General features: G+C 40.0%; 1 protein-coding gene across 1 annotated transcript in view; it reads right to left on the bottom strand.

Annotated features, from left to right (window-relative positions):
• Positions 1–14,875, bottom strand: part of LOC117288044 (macrophage mannose receptor 1-like) — a 70,937-nt gene that overhangs the window by 18,829 nt on the left and 37,233 nt on the right. Inside the window, exons 29-40 of the mRNA XM_033768726.1 lie at positions 14,422–14,540; positions 13,891–14,039; positions 13,119–13,327; positions 11,951–12,078; positions 11,100–11,149; positions 9,249–9,419; positions 7,860–7,895; positions 7,364–7,539; positions 6,594–6,661; positions 5,577–5,686; positions 4,178–4,441; positions 3,247–3,398 (exon numbers count right to left, since the gene is read on the bottom strand). Of these exons, the coding sequence (XP_033624617.1) occupies positions 3,247–3,398; positions 4,178–4,441; positions 5,577–5,686; positions 6,594–6,661; positions 7,364–7,539; positions 7,860–7,895; positions 9,249–9,419; positions 11,100–11,149; positions 11,951–12,078; positions 13,119–13,327; positions 13,891–14,039; positions 14,422–14,540 (1,632 nt within the window). The remainder of the gene's footprint in view (positions 1–3,246; positions 3,399–4,177; positions 4,442–5,576; positions 5,687–6,593; positions 6,662–7,363; positions 7,540–7,859; positions 7,896–9,248; positions 9,420–11,099; positions 11,150–11,950; positions 12,079–13,118; positions 13,328–13,890; positions 14,040–14,421; positions 14,541–14,875) is intronic.

Genomic DNA, 14,875 nt, shown 5'->3' with positions numbered 1-14,875 from the left:
AGAATTTGCCTATAAAAGTTGCAAGGCTATGGCCTTGTGTGCTTAGCAGAATTTGCCTATAAAAGTTGCAAGGCTATAGCCTTGTGTGCTTAGCAGAATTCGCTTGAAAAAGTGTACAAGGCTATAGCCTTGTGTGCTTAGCAGAATTCGCCTATAAAATTTGCAAGGCTATAGCCTTGTGTGCTTAGCAGAATTCGCCTATAAAAGTTGCAAGGCTATAGCCTTGTGTGCTTAGCAGAAGTCGCCTATAAAAGTTGCAAGGCTATAGCTAAGTGTACTTAGCAGAATTTGCCTATAAAAGTTGCAAGGCTATAGCTTAGCAGAATTTGCCTATAAAAGTTGAAAGGCTATAGCCTTGTGTGCTTAGCAGAATTTGCCTGAAAAGGTTCCAAGGCTATAGCCTTGTGTGCTTAGCAGAATGTGCCTATAAAAGTTGCAAGGCTATAGCCTTGTGTGCTTAGCAGAATTCGCCTATAAAAGTTGCAAGGCTATAGCTTAGCAGAATTCGCCTATAACAGTTGCAAGGCTATAGCCTTGTGTGCTCAGCAGAATTTGCCTGAAAAAGTGTCGATTGGCTATGGCCTTGTTTGCTTAGCAGAATTTGCCTATAAAAGTTGCAAGGCTATGGCCTTGTGTGCTTAGCAGAATTTGCCTATAAAAGTTGCAAGGCTATAGCTTAGCAGAATTTGCCTATAAAAGTTGAAAGGCTATAGCCTTGTGTGCTTAGCAGAATTTGCCTGAAAAGGTTGCAAGGCTATAGCCTTGTGTGCTTAGCAGAATTCGCCTATAAAAGTTGCTAGGCTATAGCCTTGTGTGCTTAGCAGAATTCGCCTATAAAAGTTGCAAGGCTATAGCTTAGTGTGCTTAGCAGAATTTGCCTATAAAAGTTGAAAGGCTATAGCCTTGTGTGCTTAGCAGAATTCGCCTATAAAAGTTGCAAGGCTATAGCTTAGCAGAATTTGCCTATAAAAGTTGCAAGGCTATAGCCTTGTGTGCTTAGCAGAAGTCGCCTATAAAAGTTGCAAGGCTATAGCTTAGTGTGCTTAGCAGAATTTGCCTATAAAAGTTGAAAGGCTATAGCCTTGTGTGCTTAGCAGAATTCGCCTGAAAAGGTTGCAAGGCTATAGCTTAGTGTGCTTAGCAGAATTTACCTATAAAAGTTGAAAGGCTATAGCCTTGTGGCTTAGCAGAATTCGCCTATAAAATTTGCAAGGCTATAGCTTAGCAGAATTTACCTATAAAAGTTGAAAGGCTATAGCCTTGTGGCTTAGCAGAATTCGCCTATAAAATTTGCAAGGCTATAGCTTAGCAGAATTTGCCTATAAAAGTTGCAAGGCTATAGCCTTGTATGCTTAGCAGAATTCGCCTATAAATTTGTTGCAAGGCTGTAGCTTAGCAGACTTTGCCTGAAAAGGTTGCAAGGCCTTGTGTGCTTAGCAGAATTTGCCTATAAAAGTTGCAAGGCTATAGCCTTGTGTGCTTAGCAGAATTCGCCTATAAAAGTTGCAAGGCTATAGCTTAGCAGAATTTGCCTGAAAAGGTTGCAAGGCCTTGTGTGCTTAGCAGAATTCACCTATAAAAGTTGCAAGGCTATAGCTTAGCAGAATTCGCCTATAAAAGTTGCAAGGCTATAGCTTAGCAGAATTCGCCTATAAAAGTTGCAAGGCTATAGCCTTATGTGCTTAGCAGAATTTGCCTGAAAGGGTTGCAAGGCTATAGCCTTGTGTGCTTAGCAGAATTTGCCTGAAAAAGTGTACAATTGGCTATGGCCTTGTTTGCTTAGCAGAATTTGCCTATAAAAGTTGCAAGGCTATGGCCTTGTGTGCTTAGCAGAATTTGCCTATAAAAGTTGCAAGGCTATAGCCTTGTGTGCTTAGCAGAATTCGCTTGAAAAAGTGTACAAGGCTATAGCCTTGTGTGCTTAGCAGAATTCGCCTATAAAATTTGCAAGGCTATAGCCTTGTGTGCTTAGCAGAATTCGCCTATAAAAGTTGCAAGGCTATAGCCTTGTGTGCTTAGCAGAAGTCGCCTATAAAAGTTGCAAGGCTATAGCTAAGTGTACTTAGCAGAATTTGCCTATAAAAGTTGCAAGGCTATAGCTTAGCAGAATTTGCCTATAAAAGTTGAAAGGCTATAGCCTTGTGTGCTTAGCAGAATTTGCCTGAAAAGGTTGCAAGGCTATAGCCTTGTGTGCTTAGCAGAATGTGCCTATAAAAGTTGCAAGGCTATAGCCTTGTGTGCTTAGCAGAATTCGCCTATAAAAGTTGCAAGGCTATAGCTTAGCAGAATTCGCCTATAACAGTTGCAAGGCTATAGCCTTGTGTGCTCAGCAGAATTTGCCTGAAAAAGTGTCGATTGGCTATGGCCTTGTTTGCTTAGCAGAATTTGCCTATAAAAGTTGCAAGGCTATGGCCTTGTGTGCTTAGCAGAATTTGCCTATAAAAGTTGCAAGGCTATAGCCTTGTGTGCTTAGCAGAATTCGCTTGAAAAAGTGTACAAGGCTATAGCCTTGTGTGCTTAGCAGAATTCGCCTGAAAAAGTGTACAATTGGCTATGGCCTTGTGTGCTTAGCAGAATTCGCCTGAAAAGGTTGCAAGGCTATAGCCTTGTGTGCTTAGCAGAATTTGCCTGAAAAGGTTGCAAGGCTATAGCTTAGCAGAATTTGCCTATAAAAGTTGAAAGGCTATAGCCTTGTGTGCTTAGCAGAATTTGCCTGAAAAGGTTGCAACGTTATAGCCTTGTGTGTTTAGCAAATGTTGCCTGAATAAGTGTACAAGGCCATGTGTGCTTAGCAGAATTCGCCTGAATACGTGTACAAGGCCTGAGTAAGTGTACAAGGCTATATATAGACTTGTATGCTTAGCAAAATTCGCCCTAAAAATGTGGCAAGGCCTTGTGTGCTTTGCAGAATTCGCCTGAAAGGTTGCAAGGCTATAGCCTTGTGTGCTTAGCAGAATTCGTTTGAAAAGGTTGAAAGCCTATAAAAGTTGCAAGGCCTTGTGTGCTTAGCAGAATTTGCCTATACAAGTTGCAAGGCTATGCACACTCCTTTTGATGTTTCATGTCATTTTAGCCAACATTACAAGGGGTAAACCTAGTTGCACATTCCTTTTGATTTTTTATGTCATTTTAGCCAAAACGATGATGCTTAATGTGTCTTGTGCTAAACCAACAAGGGGTAGGCCTTGCTGCTCGTTCCTTCTGACGTTTCATATAATTTGAGGGGGTACTTATTCACTACCTTACCTCTCCATTAGCCTCATTGGGTTCTCCTGAACCCCAGTTAGTGTAGTCTACCACTGTTCCATCCACCCACTTGAATTGTTGATTGTTTGTGATGTCACTCAGTCCGATCCATAGAGGGAAGTCATAACTCACTAGAAACGTGGTCAACAGGGCTGGCAAATGACAAGCAATATCTCGTTAACAGGGAGGGTCTACATGTACCTTTGGTAATTGGTCCAAATATTAAGGCCCAACTACTTGGTAAAGAGCACTGGTAAACTGTTGATGCTATAATGATAGAAATGATACCCTTTAAAGTAATGTAGTTTTGCAAGCTGAGTATGAGTACCGTCAAACAGTACATGAGTAGTACACGAGTCCTATTACTTTTTCAGTCAGTGAGTACATGATTTTAAGTACAGGTTAATTCTTCATTTGAGGAACGAGTATGGACCTTGAGTACACAAGTATGGATGAGTACATGATTTTAAGTACAGGTTAACTATTCAGCTGATCGAATATGGACTTTGAGAACAAGCACTTTGCAAGCTGAGTATGAGTACCATCTAACAGTACTTGAGTATAACTCAAGTCTCAAGTCAAAGTAAATCAGTTGTAGAGCACATGACTTTGAGTAACGGTTATTGTTCTGTTCACAATTGAGTACATGACTTTGAGTATAGGTTTTCTTTTTAATAAGGGGAGCCGAGTAAGAACTCCAAGTACAAGTATTTTGCAAGCAGAGTACAAGTACCATCTCGAGTAGTACTTGAGTACAGCTGTTTTGTCTTGTCTTTACTGCACAAACCGCCGCCACTGGGCTATAAACGTGCAGACCCTCATGCATGCTCCTACATGTACTCAAATTTTATGTTTTCAAGGAGGGACTTAAAATTATAGGTGTCAGGGGCTGGTTTAAAGTACTAAAACACTATAATGAATCAAAACAAACCTTGCACTTGTTGTGAGTGAATCGTAGCCAGCTCAGTTCCTGGTGTCTTCTTACATTCATCTCTAGCATCCTTCCATGATAACCTCGCCGATGGATCAGTCCCAAAGTAGATGTAGCATCGGTTCAGAAACTTGACTGAATTGTACGGGCAGTAGCCGCTGGCTGGAGTGGTGGGTGCGTGAGTGATTGGTCCGACAGAGTCGTAATTCTTCTTGCAGATGAAGTTCCGTCCGTCGCCACAGTTCAGGTCATTCCATGAGCCATCTGGAGTATTGGGAATCATTTCATAAATATAAACCATTATAGTTGGATAAATGTTTGGTTTACGGCCCGGTCCCACTGCAGCGATAACGAGAACGATAACGACGCCAAGAGAACGCATTCCATTGGTTGAATGAGCATATGGGTATTCTGCGTAGAGCAATTCAACCAATACAATGCATTCTCTCTGCGTCGTGATCGTTATCGTTTTCGTTATCGCTGCAGTGTGACTCGGCCTTTACTCTTTTAAAAAATGGTGGTGATCGTTTCACCATCATGTCCTGCCGTGAAAGCACTGTTTATCAAGGAAGGCATTGAACTTTCAGTTGATCAACCAATCGAGTCAGCAGATTCCCTTTGTGCTGTGCAAATGCGGTTAGACGCTGCATCGTGTTGTGGTCAAGGGGTCTATCAGGGGCTCCACGCTTTAGTGTTGTCAGTAGCAGAGTGCGGGTTCGAATCTCGGTCATGACAGTTGTGCCCTTAAGCAAAGCACAACACCTTAGAGCAAGTTCGAATACGCACATTTAGTCCACCAGTGGACGACGACACACTATAGCAATGCACATGCGCAGTGACGTACTCACCCGAACGACTCGTTTGGTAGTCTAGTCAACCTTCCACCTTTTCGCTAAACTTTCACTGGTTCCCCTCTGCGCTTAACACATGTTAGAAAGGAACATGCTGTTGGGACCAGTGAAGAAACAATGGGCTCGAGGCTGATTTCAAATGGTCGACCACATCAGTAGTCAACCAATGGTCGACCAGCCTGGGATCGAGTCAAAAAGGTCAACCTTTAGTTAACCATTGTGCACACTCGATCTCCAAATTGCTTCATGAAAAGTTAGGAAGGTATTGCATTCTGCTCTATACCCGCGCCAACATCCTTATGGACTATGAAGCAGCCTGTTTCAGACTCAGGAGTAGGTAGGTGGCAACGTGCCCCTAGTGGCTGATTTGGATTGATAGCCTAAATCAGTTAAGTGTATAGCCCCTAACTCTGAGGAGGCCTTGTGATGTTAGGCAAATCTCTCGTAAAAAAATAAAATATTCAATATTCAAACACAATTTGACTGTCAAAATGGCAGATCCTGGCTGCAATGGGTGTGACAACATTAATGTAAGAGGATTTTCATACCTTTGTACTCGTCGAAGTGGTACATCTCAACGCATTTTTCTTCTCCGTTAGAATCATTAGGCTCACCTTCTACCCATGCCTTGTAGTCGAGCGAAGTGCCGTCAGACCACCTGACACAAAAAGACATAAAAAACCAGTCGGAACATAAGCTTCATCTTTTTGGTAGACAGAAACGGATGAAGAAAGAAAGAGTTTACGTAGCGCTTCAAGGCCTCAAAACACTTTGCAATGAAACAGTGAAAACGAGTTAAAACTCCACAAGCAAGATAATACAAATAAATCATAAGACGTCTACAAAAAATTCCTATTGGATACAAAAACCAAAACAGACAGGAAAAAGAGTTATAAAAGACATAAAAGGACGAAGGTAGTAGTAGCATTTTAAGACTAACTATTTACATCAAAACTGCAAAAGGTTTCGTAGCAATAACTGCTTCAAAATAGTTGTTGCTGCGAAAGCTTATGCAGTTTTCATGTTATTAGCCTTCCTTCAATTTTCTATCAGACGGCTTTCTTTTATCATTGTTTACATACAAGGATTAATAAGAGAAGAGTTTTTGGCTAATACAACATAAGACAAATCTAAGGGACTGTTTTATTATTAAGTAAGATTTGAAACTTTGCATGGTGGAAATACGATATACATGTATAAAGGTTTGCGGTAACACCATGTAATGACTATCTCTAATGAGTTGGGGTGGTTCTGAAAAGAACTGTTTGTTTCAACTGGACGTTTCGATCAGTATGCACTGATCGTCTTCTGGAGAAAGCTGGACTCTGATGCTGCATGCTGCTTAAGTACTGTGGTGGTGGATTTAAGAGCAGCATGCAGCATCAGAGTCCAGCTTTCTACAGAAGATGTTCAGAGCATACTGATCGAAACGTCGAGTTGAAACCAACGGTTCTTTTCAGAACCAACCCAACTCATTAGAGATAGTCATTACATGTTGTTACCCCAACATGTCTATATTGTATTATAATTATTATTATTTTTATTGAAACAATGTTTTGACTTACTTGTAGCTGCCAGATTGACTGTACTCCCTCAAACCAATCCAGAAAGATCCAATATCAAGTCTGTTGATCTAGAATAAGGGGAAAAGATGTAAAATCAAACTGTGAAAAAGTTATAATGCCTTTTTCAAGTAATAAGATTTTGGGTACGTTTTAGATTTACACAATAGACGTGTGTATTGGGACTGAGTAATAAGTCAATTATCTTTACCCAAGTGACTTAATACTCAACTCAAGTGACTAATAGCCCAACAGACATTGACATGGTCAATGAACAGAATGAAATTTGAATCAGACAGAAAAACAAAGATATATGGTACCAAGGAAACACTGAATTATGTAAGAAGGAGGTGTCCATGCACACAGCATTTAAATGACTGAATCCCTTCCTCAGTAATGTTGCCAACAACAGAGACAGGAAGACTGTTCCATAGGGGAACGGCAGTGTAGATGAAGCTTCTGTCTAAGAGAGCATGTTCAGGCAATGAAACACTGAAGCGGGTTGCACGACGTCTTGAGTATGGTGGGGGAAGCCACTTGGATGTGGAGTTGACCCATGTGACTCTAACTTGACCAAAGTGGCTCAAGACTAAGACTTGGACTTGAACCAAATCAAATGACTTGAGTTGGTCTTGCCTTGACCCAAGTATCGCATGACTTGTGACTTGGACAATGACTCAACCCAAGTGACTCTTGACTAAGACTTGGCCCAAGTTACTTGAGACTTGGGCTCAGACTTGACCCAACATAACTTGAACTCTGGCCCATCATACCTGGTTATATAAGAAGTCATATTCCTCCTGGTCATGAATAGAAACAAGGTGTGCTCCATATTCATGACAATAATCCTCAGCATCCTTCCAGCCGAGATAGTTACTATCAGGGCTGAGGTAGTAGCAGAAATGGTTGTACAAGAAGAAATCGCCATCACCTGTTGGACATGGCTTATCTGAAAGCAAATGAAACGGGGAAGTGTATAAAGGTTGGGGTTAAGGTATGGTTTAGATTAGGTTTGGTATCGAGGTTTGAATTTGGGGTATGGGTTAAACCAATGTTTGTAAGAAAAGGATTGGAGGTTGCCAGTTTGGTGTTTATATCCCCTTCAGGGAGTTTGCCGAGTTCCCTTGATGGGAAGATCATCTAAACAAACTTAAATATACAGCTGTGATATATTGTGTGTACTTGAAAATACTTTATTTTCAAGTACACGCATGGATTTCCCAAAGATATTTACCTCTAATAAAATTCAGTAACTAAAAGCCTACTTACAGGTTACAGGTTTAATAGTTGTGGCTAGCATCTGACCTGAAAAGTAATATAAAATAATACATTCTGATTATTGAGTCTTCTATCACAAAGTGTACTTATACATTTTTTATACTTATGAATTACACATCCAGCAGCTCAATTAGTGCAAATAATAGGCATGAATAGGAATTGAGTAGCATTAGTTTACTTAAATGTGCTAATATAAGGAACATTTTAAATATGCCTGTGGTCGATCCAATCAAGTATGATAGTCCGCAAAAGAGGCAAGTCCAAGAGCAACTTGTCCCCCTCTCATTCTTCTTTGGTCTTTTGACATGTCTGATTGGGTTTGTTTCCACATTCAAACCGGGAACCTATAATAAAAGGGACAATGGGTCCACAGTTGCTATCACAAAGAGTTGAACAAAGGAGGGTCCCCCATTGCAGGTGCTTATAACACTCATACCAGATTAAAAACATGATTCATTTGAACTACTTTCATATTGAAATCCTTTCATTTTGGCAAGTGCCCTAAGAGCCATACAAGCACAAATAAGTTTTCAACAAGTGTGTTAACCCAGAGCAGTCACTTTTTGGAGCCAATCACGTTTTTCCCCCTAGTGCATCTCTACCAGGGGTTAATAACAATAATAGTGTTTTTTTATATAGCGCTCTTATACTCAGACTCCAATAAAAGTAACAAGAAACAATTGTCGAATTACTGCCACAGTCTGAAGACCACTGACTTTAATATGGATTTAAAATGCGCACTGCTCATATCCGTCACTGAGCTCAAGGCACTTCAACATTCAGTTATGTCCTGCAAGGTATGCGGGACTGCATTTGAATTATGAGACCTACTTCTTTTACAATGTGCAGTGGTGCAATATGCAGCCAATCAAACAGGAACACCAGGGCAAACCCCTTCTCTTTTTGATAAGTGCCCTGGGTTCTTTATCGTGCATTGCACAACACACGGGACAACGGCTCTACGTCCCATCCCAAGGACGAAGCATCAATAAGTGTCTAGCTCTGGATAGACAACGTCACAAAGTGGAGTGGAAGAAGAACAGAGACGAGCAGCGATTGAAAGACACCAGGTGATGGCGGCAACTCCAAGAGTGCGCCCCCATTACAACCTGAGGACGAGGCGGCCACGGACGCAAGTCTATGCCGAATGATGATGAGTGATGATTAAGGACACAGGTGCCACAATTGGGACTTGAGCCTACACTCTGTTGATCAGAAGCATCAGAGCTTGAGTCGAGTGCTCTTAACCTTGACACACCAATTAGTGACGAGAGGTATCAGTATGGTGCCCTGCCCATTGCAGTGAGGCTAGGCTCTAGCTAAAAAAGCTTCATCTACTGTTTTGAGAATAGTTGACAAAATTTCCTGAGTAATACGTACCCTTAGGTATCATGCAGACTGCTGGACGTTGGTACCACATACAGTTGATGTCATTCCACCCGTGCCCATTGAAGGACATTTCACCACAGTCTTCAGCTGCATCATAATCATTAGGTTCACCATCATGCCAGTTAGTATACTCCACTGGAGACCCATCGGTCCATTCAAAACCTGCATAGAAAACACATTGTGATGGTTGAGAAGTCATTTTTTGTTCAAGTAATAACCACAAGGGAAACTAACTGGGGGAAACAGTTTAGGTTGAACAAAGAAAAATTGACTAGAGCAGTACTTGAGTCTGTGGCCTCCGGATTAACGCACCAGCGGCCGATTTCACAAAACGCTTGGATTAATCCTGTCTCGAGTTAGGACGAGTAACCCCTCCTAACTTAGAATGGGTTCAATGGGTCCTACATTTTCAGATAGGGAGCTTAACTTGTCCTACGTCCTAAGATTAATCCCAAGTAAGGATGAGTTTGGTGAAATCGCCGCAGGGCTCTACCAACTGAGCTATCTAGCAGGTCTGTGTGTCAAGCTGCAGTAACTGAGTTTGCTTTTGAGGCAACCTTGGTTTCATTACCAGAAATATGAAATGGTTCAACCTCGTTCCCAGGGGTGATCGATCTCGCCGCGCCATTTTTTCCCAGCATGCCTTGCTCGACCATAACCCCTGGAAGTGTGACTTCAAAATATCCAAATATAATGGATAATTAGTCCTGTGGTTGATCTGTTCTGTGTTGGGCGTTAGTCGCGCACGGGGCTGGATGCGCTGTGTGTAATAAAAGTCATAAACTTGCTTGGCGTTCAGTGTTGCGTGATGAATACGTACATCTTTATACGCACTCGTTTCGGGGTACAGAGCTTTTTGAAGACGCACAGCGTTTCATATTTTGCGCGTGTATGATAGCCAATCAAAGACACGGATCAGAGTTTCCCTCCCAGGGGTTAGAGATGTACGCAGAGCTAGTGTGATACGGCGCGCTGCCCATGGTAGCGAGGTTGGAAATGGTTTTTCCTTTACACTAGATGTCAGTCCTTTCAGAAAAAAGAAGAACAAAAACGTATGCCGTTTTGAGATATATGGCCGACACATGACACCATGAGACTTGGGTTCACAGTGTTTAGCAACGCACACATATTTAAAGGAACATTACAGAACTGGTACGAAACAAAAATTGTGAAGATCACATATTTACATAAAACTAACATGGTCTAATGATGATGATAGTAGAAACGTCCCTTGAAATATTTCTGTCTGAAATGTCATATTTGATGAGAAATATATAATCTAGTTTCGCGTTTGGAGTTTATCGCTCAGTGAGCGTTTTATTAAGTTTTGTTTTGGCATCGATGCAATGCAGAATTTGTAATCGGTTTGTCACTACTATCTCGTGACCCAGATGGTCGATCGACCTCAAACGTCTACAGGTTTGTCAGTTTATGGACACGATGATGGATTACATAAAGCGCTTACACTGCCAGCAACTGTTTAGTTAGCAAAAGCCAATTCTGTAATGTTCATTTAAACATTGTGTTGATGAGTTTGTTGGAAACAAAGCAACCAGTCATGTGATTTCAAAAGTATTATGTGTTTACATTTCGCCCATTTCCCTCGGTAAAAAATAACTTTGTGTTTTGGCCTTACATCTGCGTTAGAATTTGCCTAAATCGGGGGTGAAAGTTATTTAAACAAATTTAAGGCTATTATGTTGAGTTTAAAGACATTTCCCATTTTAGTTCCCAATGGAGTTATATTTCTGGGAACATCTCTTCAATAGGAAAAGTATAGAAAAGTAGACCAAACAGCATGATTTCTTTTCTAATATGAAAGAAGAAAATGAGGAAGACTACCTCCTTCAGATGTTGAATCATGGAAGCCAATCCAGTAAGACTCATCCGTACTAAAAGAAAAGGACAACAAATCATCAAGACTGAAATTCTATAGTCCTCCATCTTACTTGTGTCCTCAATACAAGACAGTAAAGTGTTATTTTTGTTAGTTTTTTTGACAAATTTTGCTTTCTGGATGGGTTTATATGAACAAGAAAAATTTAAAAGGAAGGAGGGTATAAAATAATAATAATATTTATTCGGGCAATCACATTTACAAGCACATGTACATACATTAAAAATATTTAAGAAAACAAAGTAAAACAACAATGGAGTGCCCAGGAGAGCATAAAAGTTAAAAAAATAACTGTCGCCAAAAGGCGTATGTCTCCTAAGAAAAAGAGAGGTAATAGACCGATCCATTAAGCTCCGCCCCATTGCGTATTGACCAATCACAACGAAACGAAGGTCCGACACTAAGGTCCGACATGTGTGCGCGTATGCTTGGCACGCGCGGCAGAGTTGTGCAGAAAGGCATTGGAGAGCCCCACGTGTTCTTGCTCACACGTGCGTCGTGGGCGGAGCCTACTGGATCGGTCTATTGGAGAGATAAAAAATTAAAAAAACTTTTCACACTGCTAAGCCAGAATACCATCCTTTGCCTGTGCTCAGGCTTGAGGTTTTTTTGGGGTGCGTTATAAGCTTGATCAACTAAGATATATAAGAAGGGGTATGAGTCCAGTCAATTAAAGTAACCTATCTTTAAGAAGTAGGGGTAAAGAAATAAGCATTGGAGCCCAAGGTTGCCGAACTTTTTCGAAAAACGCAAGATTTTGCACAGCCTATCAAAATGATTATAAAACAAAACTCACGTGATATTTGCCATCTTGATAAAATAATCCTCATTGTTTTTATTGTGGAAGCTAGCCAGATTACCGCCCATGTTTTTGCAGAAATTCTCAGAATCCCAGAAATCCAGTAGAGGGCTCGGAGTAAATGCCTAAAACAAACACAAAATCGATCAGTTGGCACGCTAAAAAAAAATAAAGAGTTGAATCACACACTTGCATGAGTTCTGTGAGGATGACTACACTTTGAAAGTATTGGATCCAGCGTTTTGTTTGTTAAATCTAGCATTTTAAATTTTTGATCCAAGTAAAATGGGTTAATTCAACAATTTAAGTGTTATTTCAACATTTCTCCAAAAAAAATTCCTTTGAATTGTTGGATCAGCTTTTTAAACGTTAAACTGGCACTAACATTGTTGACCGAATACTTTAAAATGCTGGATTTAACATATAAAATGCTGGATTTAACCCTGTTTAAGTGTAGTCACTCACCGAAATCATGCAAGAGTTCAACTCATTAGTTTTTAGAGTGCATGGTTGGTCAAGTCTATAAAGATCTTCCACTTTGTGAGAAAACTCAAAAACACAAGCATAAGCACCAAATATACATCATAATGCATCCGATTGGGAATAGAGTAGTTTTTTCTGTTTGTTTATCACCCTGCTCATTCAATTTGGCTTGAAAATGAATTCTCCATTGCATCATCATTCAACATGAACAAAAGGAGTTATTCAATTTTAATAGTTTAACTGGTCAAATTTCTCCCTTTTCGTACAGTGAAGAAATTCATTTGAGGTTTCTCCCATGGAGTGTTTTTTTAAAGCCATTGGACACTATTGGTAATTGTCTAAGACCAGTCTTCTCACTTTGTGTATCTCAACATGAATAAAATAACAAACCTGTGAAAATTTGCGCTCAGTTGGTCGTCGAAGTTGCGAGATAGTATGAAAGAAAAAAGACCCTTGTCACACAAAGTTGTGTGCTTTCAGATGCTTGATTTCGAGCCCTCAAATTCTAATTCTGAGGTTTCAAAATCAAATTCGTGGAAAATTACACTACTTCAGATGTTTTAAACCACCAAAAGCTCCCCATTACTTGTTACCAATTTTAAAGGTTTTATGCTAATAATTATTTTGAGTAATTTTTTTACCAATTACAGTTTCCACTGACTTTTAAGTTCCCCTAACATACCTTATAGCAGTTTGATCCATAGCCTACCCAGTCTAGAGGGCAGTCATCATTGGTCGGTGTGGTCAGAGGCGCGGTGATGACTCTGACTGTGGTAAAACCAGCTCTTCTCTTTTCACAGATGTAGTTCATGGTAGTACTGCAGTCATAGACGGACCATAGACCTGCAGTCTTACCGGTGGTTGCAAATACACATGCCCCCTTGGAATCATCTACAAGATAGAAAAGCACAAATGTAACGCCTTCTCATGACTGTCGCATAATATGTTTTAAATAGCATGTTTTTGCTGAGCAAGACACTTGACTCTAATTGCTCCTTGGTTTTTTTTTCTTTCAAATCTCATTGATGGACTGTGCCAACTAAGTTTATTAAGTTTATTAACTGGTTTGTTGTTTTGCTGACAAAAAGGCTGAATAACATGACATTAACAATACAAAAACATACAAATTTTCATTAATTAATACTTGTTGTGAACACAGGGATTCTCTGAAAATTAAACTTAAATCACTACTTGCCAATTAAGATTGTGTTAATATTAAAAGTTAAAAAATGTCATATCAATTTTATGAGAACAGCGCTGATAAGTAATATTTTTGGCACTGGACTTTTTGTGAGAACAGCGATGAAAAAATTATATTTTGGACTGGACTGTTGCTCAAGAAAACAGCCAAAGAGCAGTGAAGGATAATCCACTAATATAAATCTACTTATAAATAAAAATTTCAAACAGAAATCAAACTATGGTGCAATATTTCCAACTGTTTTTCTTCTGACCTGGTTGTCCCTTGCCCCAGTTACTGTACTCCAATGGTGCTCCATCCAACCATTCATAATATCCAGGAGTGTGTTGATCATTGAGTCCGATCCAGAATTGAGATCCAGAGCTCAGACCAAGCTGACTGGTTATCAGCGACTGCTCATATCTGTGTGAAAAGAAAAACTAAAAGTTTGTATCGTAAACTTGGGTTGCAAGGCAGTCTGACTGATGCCCCCAAACAAAGATAGTGACAATATAGGGAGACTCCAATTAATAGGGAGACTCAAATTAAGGGCAAAAGGGCTGATCACTCGGGTGGGATTCGAACCCATGACCTTTGCAGCTCGAGCAGTGTCTTACTAACAAGACTAGCTTAGTAATATGCCTGTGATTTTTTTCCACAGTGCTCACAGCTCAAAGCTCTAGAAAGAACTGAGTATACAGCGCTAACACACATCATTGTATACGGGTAAAAAATACAATTACACTCTTTATCCCCGATGCAAATTTCCATCTATTAAAAACTTATATCTGTTGACAAACAATACCTGTCATTTATAATGACCAAGTTTCCACCGGCTAATTGGCAATTTGTCATCGCTCCTAAGAATCCTGCTTTATCGCTGTCCTCAATTTTGTAGCAAGATCCTTCATAAGAAATCCAACTCTGAGAAAACACAAAAATAGAAAGTGACTTGAGTAATGAGTACGTAACATCTGAAGAAAAAAATTCATTAAAATTATTTCACTTTTGACTAACAATGGTGGACAACATTGGTAATTGCCAAAGACTATCTGCAGTTTCGTGACCTAACATACATATAAAGTAACAAACTTGAGTAATGAGTATATCTGAAAAGAAAAATGTCATTAAAACTATTCCACTTTAGACTAACAATGGACAACATTGGTAATTGCCAAAGACTATCTGCAGTTTCGTGACCTAACATACATATAAAGTAACAAACCTTTGTGACTTGAGTAATGAGTATATCTGAAAAG

The sequence above is a fragment of the Asterias rubens genome, chromosome 3 (genome assembly GCF_902459465.1).
Source record: "Asterias rubens chromosome 3, eAstRub1.3, whole genome shotgun sequence".
Lineage (NCBI taxonomy): Eukaryota > Metazoa > Echinodermata > Asteroidea > Forcipulatida > Asteriidae > Asterias > Asterias rubens.
The sequence above is the reverse complement of the archived record's forward strand: the minus strand, read 5'-3'. Positions and strand labels throughout refer to the sequence as shown.